The 8,098-nt window shown below is 39.4% G+C and overlaps 1 protein-coding gene across 1 annotated transcript in view; it reads right to left on the reverse strand.

Moving 5' to 3' along the window:
- Window positions 1-5,882: 5,882 nt before the first annotated feature.
- The window catches only part of LOC103470712 (natterin-3-like), a 2,881-nt gene continuing 665 nt past the window's right edge, over window positions 5,883-8,098 (reverse strand). Inside the window, exons 3-4 of the mRNA XM_008419344.2 lie at window positions 7,756-7,834; window positions 5,883-7,202 (exon numbers count right to left, since the gene is read on the reverse strand). Of these exons, the coding sequence (XP_008417566.1) occupies window positions 6,154-7,202; window positions 7,756-7,834 (1,128 nt within the window). The 3' untranslated portion in view covers window positions 5,883-6,153. The remainder of the gene's footprint in view (window positions 7,203-7,755; window positions 7,835-8,098) is intronic.

Here is an 8,098-nt window from a genome sequence, read left to right on the forward strand (position 1 = left end):
TTTTTACCAGTGGGAGAGCCCCTTAGAAAGGAAATGTGGATAAAATATATATGGAAACATGAACTTTTTTCTATTAAACTGAATATGATAGTCGTTCCTCTTTCAAAGAYTGAGATAATGACCTGATGCACTGACGAAAAGAGGGGAAGTAAAATTAAAATTACTTATTTTTGGCATTTTCCATGCTTCTGAATCACATAGCATATCACATAGTTATGCATTGCTAACTTTTAAATGGTAATCTTTGAAAGTGTCTATATTGGTGTAGAAATGAGACTTTTGAAAGTGTTATTTGTGATAGTTGAATCAACRCTCACAGTAGTTGAAATTAAACACATCAGTATTGACTTACTCAACATTAGTGTATTTTGTCAAAAGTTAACACTAAGAAMAGTGTAAAGTATATATTAACATAGAAATCTGCGTTTTGAAATACTACTACAGGGAATGCTGTGGTGGTGCAGGGGTTAAGCACAACCCACATATGAAGGCTCTAGTTTTCAATCCAGCTGTTGGGGGTTCGCTTCCCAGTCTTCCCCTTCTCTCTGAGCACTGCCATGAAGTCAGCAACATTTTCTTACCACATTTTCCCGCATGTGTGAAGGATACAATGAACTGATTTTACACGATAACCTTCAAATTCAAGGACCACATTGTTACACATTTTATTTAGTACATGTGCTACATTTATTTTTTTTCTCCATCTAAAATTTGTTCATGGAAAAAGTACAAAGTTGCTACATTACAATCAACTTATAATCTGCTCATGACGTGGGGAAAGTTTGATTGTAAACTGTAACAATTTCTGGCTTCAAGGTCCAAACTTTTGCTTTATAAGCACAAGACTCACTAGACTCAATAAGACAGAAACATCATCTTTGGCTGCAAAACGTTCAAATCTTACAAGATTTAATTTCAGTCATATGTTAAAGAAACTCAAAGGTGAGTGGACCATTACTTTGAAGATTAAGAAGAATTCACTAAAGACTTTTATATATTTATCTTAATCTTTATGTCTGTTTTTTTAGACTTCTAGTCAGCTGATGATGGATCTGAAGTTATGGCTCTTAATCCTTATGGTTTGTGGTAAGTTTAAACTTAAAATGATAATTCATGGAATATCATCATTCTAGAAAGATATTTTTGCTTTAACTTTGGCGCCCTCTTTAGCATGGCACCCAAATGTTTAGCTAACTGTGCTGCCGTCGGTTCGGTTGAAGTGAAATCTGGTTTGGTTTGAATGTGAACGCCAAGCGGACCAGAGACCCTGGGAACTCAGAGCCGGTGGCAGGAAATAATGGAGGAACCAAAACATTAATGAATTCAGCTGTTTTATTATCTTTATTTTATAATCCTCAAACGCAATAATTACTTTTTCTTTCCCTTTACATTTTCCCCATGTTTGTTTTATCCTTTACCATTTTTTTAAATCTTTTTTTTTGTTGGAGACCGCTCCAACAGGAGCAAAAGGACTAAAGCGCAGGGCATTCTGGGTAAATACAACCGAAACAAACATGTTAGCCTAGCGCTAGCGGGAGAAGTAGCTCCTGCTCGTTAGCCAAATACTAAAGAGAAATCCTCCAACACTAACTCTGATGCTTCCATCTTGTTTCCATCTGGTGAAGAAGGAAGTTGCTCTCAGAGTCTTCAGGGGTTTTTGTGTCGTTTCCTTCAGTAGTTCTGGGTGCAGCACCCCCACAGGCCAGGAGGGGAACAGGTTGGTTTGACTCAGAGCAGAGAGAAAAAACCAGAAGGAACAAAAGTTGAAGTTTTTGTCCCAGTAGAACCGGATCTACTGTCCTCCTCAGCCTCAGTCAGCATCTCTGCCTCATACCTGCTCCAGCCAGCTGCTGGTTCCCCTCCTCTCCGCTCCGGAGCTCAGAACAGAACCAGCATTAATAATGAAACACAAAGATCTCCAGTTTATGCTCCGGCCTTCTCTGACGCTCTGACCCCACTTTTCGAAAAAACAGAGCAGCTTCTTTTAGAAGATATTTGAGCTCATCTCCAGTGAAGCGTGCTGAGAGCTTCTCTGTTCCAGGCTTTTACTGCACACAGCCTGAGAGCGGGAGGACAGGAGGACAGGTCTGTCTGTCCGTCTGCACTACGCTGGCCTCTTAAAGCCCACAAACACCACAGCCGCTGGTTCACACACCCAGCTGTCAGGGGAGGCCGGCACCAACGCTGCTGCACCACAGAAACATTTCCAGCAGCAGAAACGACTTCGCTGCAAATCACTTATTAATCTGATGCTTTCAGCTGTTTAAAGATTGTTTTTCTTATTAAACAAACTGGATGACTGAAGAGGGGAGTTTATAGAAAAAGAAACATTATTTGCTGTTGTTGCACGTTTCAGACTCTGCATCTGGTTTTGCTGTTTCTGCATAAAACCAAATAATTCACAATCTTTTTTCTTTATGATGATTTTCTGCTCAGTGGTCAGTACAGTTATTATTTTTAGTCTTTTGTGCACATAAATGAGTTAAAATGTAAATATGGTTTTCAAATTTTGCAAAAGAAACAGAAGAAAATCTCTGCAAACAGTAACAAAACGACATCTGTAAAAGACTACTTAGTGAAAGAGCTGCACTTTCTGCACACTTATGAAAATTAGAACTGATAGTCAGCACTTTAAGGATGGAAACCATCGATCTGCACTGATGGAGAAGAAACTGTGGATGAAGATTCATTTAGGAGCTTCATTCATTATCAGATAACAACCAGACTGGAAATGTGATCTTTGAATAAATGAGTTTCAAACTTCTCCATGTCGGGGTGTTTATGGTATGGAGAGAAAGTCTGCATGGGGAAAAACTCAGTGAGTAAATCTCCTTAACAAGCCAAGCATGAAGAGGAAGGTCAACAAAACAACCGCAGCTTCTCACCGACCCGACTTCCTGTCAGCAACGCTTCACAGCTTCACAGCTTCACAGCTTCACAGCCCACTTACATTATCTCAAATATGGACAAAAAAACAAAAAAGTAACGAGCCACAAGTTTGCTGACGGCTACAAATATCTGTAGTAATACTGCAACTTTATGAGCAACATTTAATCAACTATTAGCAGAGATTATATTTGAGCCCACATGTAAGGCTTTATTCTTGTTTCCAAAAATATTGCAGATAAAAAAAAGGCTACAAAGGGGGGAAATTTTAAAATATAGTGATTGAGGGGAAAAGGAACAATAAAGTAAGAGGAAGACAAAAAAATAAGAAAAAATATTGCAGTTGGGAAAAAAATTGGAAAAAAGGAAAAACTTGGTAAAAGGAAATAAGAAAAAATAACTAAAGATGGTGAAAAAAGGAAGTAAGAAAATAAGTAATAAAACACAAAAGAAAACTAATAAAAATGTTGCAGTTGGGAAAAAAGGAAAAAAAAAAGAGAAACAAGAAAAAAATGTTGAAGCAAAAAACATAAATAGAAAACAACATGTAGCTGGGGAGCAAAGAAAAATTTGAAAAAAAGACAAAATGAAGTAACAAAAAGAAAAGAAAAGGAATGAAAGGAAAACAAAAATAAGAAAAAAAAAGTTGCATTTGGGAAAAAATAAAAAACAGGAAAAAAAATTGAAAAATACAAAAAAACGGGCAGTTCAGAAAATAAAAAAAAAACTGAAAAAATATCAAAAGGAAGGGAAAGAAAAAATAATTATTGCATTGCATATTATAAAATCAAGCCTACAAGAATTCATTAACATCTTATTTTGGTTGCTCCAAAGTTTCCTGACACGAGGTCTGAGTTCCCAGCTGCCTCCCTCCAGCTAATGAATATTCAGAGCCTTTATTAGCCTCTATTAGCATATTGTTGAAGATATTTGTGACAGAAACGTCAGGTGCAGAGGAAGCGCTGAATCAGAGGACGCTCACAGAGAAACAGATGGTCCAGCAGGAGACAGCAGGCCGGCATTCATTACGCTGGACGGGACAGGAAGTGCTGACAGGAAGGTGGAGCCAAGGAGAAACTAAACAAACCTCCACTTTCCAACTATTCATTACAGCCAAACTACTGTAACTCTGCAGGAAACAATAACAGACATAATGTCTGTTTGAAATGAAATAAGATATTCGACAGGAATAACTTGTGTTCATCAGGCTGTTTTACCTTTTTACTGTAAAAACTATATTAAATAAGGATGAGAGGCTTATTTTACACTGATGGACGTTTTTAATTAAAGTACTTTTTAAATTCTGGATTTCTGTCAGTTTTTCTTTAATGCACAAAGTAACATTGTTGCAGATCCTTCCTCCCAGCAGCTGTCAGATGTAACGTCCCTGCTCCAGATAAAACATGTTGACAATTTTTATCAACATTTCTGCTGTGATTGCACATTTTATAAAGTCATCCAACTCAGTTCCACATCCCTTGGGTCACAAGATATTTCTATTCTAATAATGTCAGAATTTCTTTTATTATAACTGTATACATTATGTTATTAATGCTATTATTATTGTTGTTCTCAGTCTTGATTTTTCTATATTTTTCTAACACATTTTGAACTTTGTTTCTGTGAATCTTGATGCTGCTGTTAAACCTAAACTTCCCATCGGTGGGACAATAAACTAATTATATTTTTATGAAATGACTGAAAGCGTCACTAGCCGTGTTTCCATACAAACATGCACAAAACCTCAATTTAAATATTCAGCTAAGGTCACACAATTTTGCATTAGGAGTGCTTATTAAATAAGAAACAATTAAAATCAGGTAAACAATGTTGTTCAGGTAATAAGTCATTAGAAACATGCAGCGCCATCATCTTCCAACTACTTCCTGTTGTCTTCTTCTTCGTGGGTTCCGCGAAGTCGCAACATCTGGTTACAACTTGTGTGATGCAAAAAATATACCAATTTCGATATTGATAATTTATTTTCAAGATGTCAGACTGCTCAAAGGAAACGCAGCCAGTGTTTGCTTTCTGTCTCTGCTCCCGCCATGTTTTAACCGAGACAGGAAACAAACCAATAAATCCATCTATCCACACCACTTCCTGTAAAAACCGAGTTCGTCAGTCCAACACATCCTGCCAGCACCATGAGGTTCTTCTTCTTCATCTCCGTGTCAGTGGAAGGAGGAATGAAGTGTGTCATTGCAGCAGCTATGACCTGGTCCGTAACGATCTGAGATCCGGGCCCAAACAGAACCGCTCTCTCAGCTCAAACCAGGCTGGATGTGACCTTCGGTGACCCGGTAAAGTGCAGGCTCACCTGAAACTCAGCGCTTTGTCCTCTGTGACCTTCTGCTGGACAAACTGCTGCCGGCGCGCATCGATATCCTGCTTGATCCTGACTGAACTTCACCAGATCGCCTCCACCAGGGGGAGCTATTGCACCAGAGAGAAGCTGAACAGACTTCAGACTTCCTGACTGCAGACTCCTCTGCTTGAAGGCCTCTTACGCACCAATAAGTGTTTTAATGTTGTGGTTCAGTTTAATTAAGGTTTGATCAACTCTCTCTGAAGGTCCGCAGCATTTCAGTCACTTTGGAGTTTGTTTCTTTTTCAGATCTGCTGCTGTGTTTGTAGAAAGCTGCTCATGTGATGATCATTTCCAGAGGGATTTGAAATGTTTAAGTCAAAGGATCATAGAAAGTTTGGAATTAAGATCAGGATCCTAATTTATTTATCTGTAGAAAAGTATCAGACAGATCTAGATGAACATTAGGAGCTGAAAATGCTAAAGGCTCATCTTTGTCTGTGCGCTGCTGCCCCCTGCTGGATCTTTCTTGTAACTGTTTTCCAGCCCGCAGTAAAGCCATGTTTCCTGCTCTGCAGATGAAAATGAGGCTTGAAGGTTTGTTGTTGCATTGATATTGTAACGGCGATGATTTTCCCAGTCTTTGAAGAACACACAAATAAACAACTTGTAATGAAACGAGACACCATTTTCATTTTTTCATTGCTATTAAGCTTTATTAATGCCAAAAAAGGAGCTTGCAAAACACAAAGACTGAGAAACAATGAACTTTAGGACGTTAACTGGATTTAGATCAACTTTAAGATTAATCTTAATAATCCTAAGGTTCAATAAGATTTGCTTTCAATTAACAAAATTTTCTAAAATTCAATTGTCTGGTTGCAAATAGTAAACCGAGGAAGGTGGCTATAATAAGAAAATGCAAAAAGCATAAATGAAAGCTGCAGCTGGACACTTTGCTACTCTGTTTTGAGGCAAGGCCTGGGCTTGGCCAGCGGCTCACACCGGTCTCTCTTGCCCCAGACCTGGCCCGTCTGGACCCCGTGGTAAACCCCGGAGAGGGCGGCTGATCTGGTCTCTCCGTCCTCATAGGAGCGGGTGAGCCGGGCGGAGTACGGGATGTCCACCTTGAACATGAAACCAACCATTTCAACTCTGCAGCGGTGGTTTGGCGGCACGGTGAGCTTTTCTTTGACGGAGTGCAGCTCCTCGTCTGTCACCGTTTCTCCTGTAGAGCTTTGAAATGAGCGCTCCGTGGTGACACCGACATTTCCCTCCATGATGATCGGGATTCCTGCCCTGAATGTTGTTCTCTGTCTGGACCTGAAGAGGGAGCTGGTGTCCCACTGCCGCTTATTTGTCATTTTTTCACTCAACTTTACTTTTTTTGACACCGGCCTGCATGAATAGTTGTCGATGACGGAAACTCTTATGGTCATCGGAGGCAATTTTATGATTTTTGTGAGATCTGGTTTATATTTGACGTCAGAGATCACGTTGCTTTCAGCCTTCAACTGAGTCAGAACCTCATAGTGCCACTTGTACCAATACTGCTTCCCTTTCCAGGGGAGATAAAAGCATTTATCTTTTGGATAAACCATCCCCAATCCGTACTTATTCTTCCCTACAAAGAGCTCTTGACTGGAGCAGGTTCTGATTGAATTCTTTGGAACAGAACCATAAAAACCCTCCTTCCACTCCAGGGTCTCAAAACTGTCTTCATTCACCAGGACTTGAAAAGAGGAGGAGCGATGCTCTTTCTGATCAGGGTAGTGGCAGTAAGGGCCTTTGCTGGGGTTGTAAAAACCTGCACGGCATCTGACTTTACAGATGTAGTCGGTTCGTTTTTCATACTTGTTGTAAATAGAAACGATCCCATGAGGAAGGAAACCCTCCCATTTCACCCACTGCAGCTTCCCATCGGGCATGGAGGAGAACGAGTCCAGCTGCCGCTTCTGTCTGAACTTAGCAGACGCTTTTTTCTCCAGACCGAGTTCCAGCGGGGAAACTGAAACAGTAAAGAGAAGGGCTTTAATTAGGCCGTCTCTGGCATCGTTTCGCCTTTTAACCGTCTGCTTGTTTTGAGGCGCCAAGTGGCAAAATCACCGTTTTTTTTAATTTAATACATATTTAGCTAACTTTTGTCACAGTTTCATTATATTTAAAATGGAAATGCACCATGCTTACATTTCACAAAACTGATGCACATCTAAATTTAGATATTAAATCTAAATGTTTTCTCTCCAAAGTTACCGAAAACTAATGTGGAATTAGCGTTAACATGCAAACATGAAAAACTTTCATTTAGATGCATTACTTAGGATATAGACTTAAATTTAACAGATTACTCTTAGATGTAAGATACAGATATTAAGTTTATATTTAAATTTAGATTTAGCATTTAGATTTGCTAATATTTTGTGAAATGTAACCATGGTTACACACGACAGTTTTATCAAACATTTCCATTAAAAAGTGACCAAAACATGAGAAAAGTAAGCTAAATATAAAAAGAGCCTTATAGCTGGGTAGCTGGTGGTGATGGGAAACATTTATCGTACCTGTTCCGCCCGGAGGCCGGTTCTCCACGCCGCCCTGGATGCTGCCTGCAGACAGAACCAGCAGCAACAAAACTGACAGCTGCAAGAAAAACATAACATTCATCATCTTAACATTTTTCTGGTGCTCACATAAGATTTCAGTATAAGTTTCAAAGCAAAGACTAAAGTTGTTGTTCTGAATAAAAAAGGGAAATGTAATATTTTTGTTTTATGGTTCTTCACAGATTTGTTGTAGATGCTCGTCTTCAGCTCGTCTTCTGCTCGTCTTCAGCTCGTCTTCTGCTCGTCTTCAACTCGTCTTCAGCTCGTCTTCTGCTCGTCTTCTGCTCGTCTTCAGCTCGTC

The sequence above is a fragment of the Poecilia reticulata genome, linkage group LG9 (genome assembly GCF_000633615.1).
Source record: "Poecilia reticulata strain Guanapo linkage group LG9, Guppy_female_1.0+MT, whole genome shotgun sequence".
NCBI classification, from domain to species: Eukaryota; Metazoa; Chordata; class Actinopteri; order Cyprinodontiformes; family Poeciliidae; genus Poecilia; species Poecilia reticulata.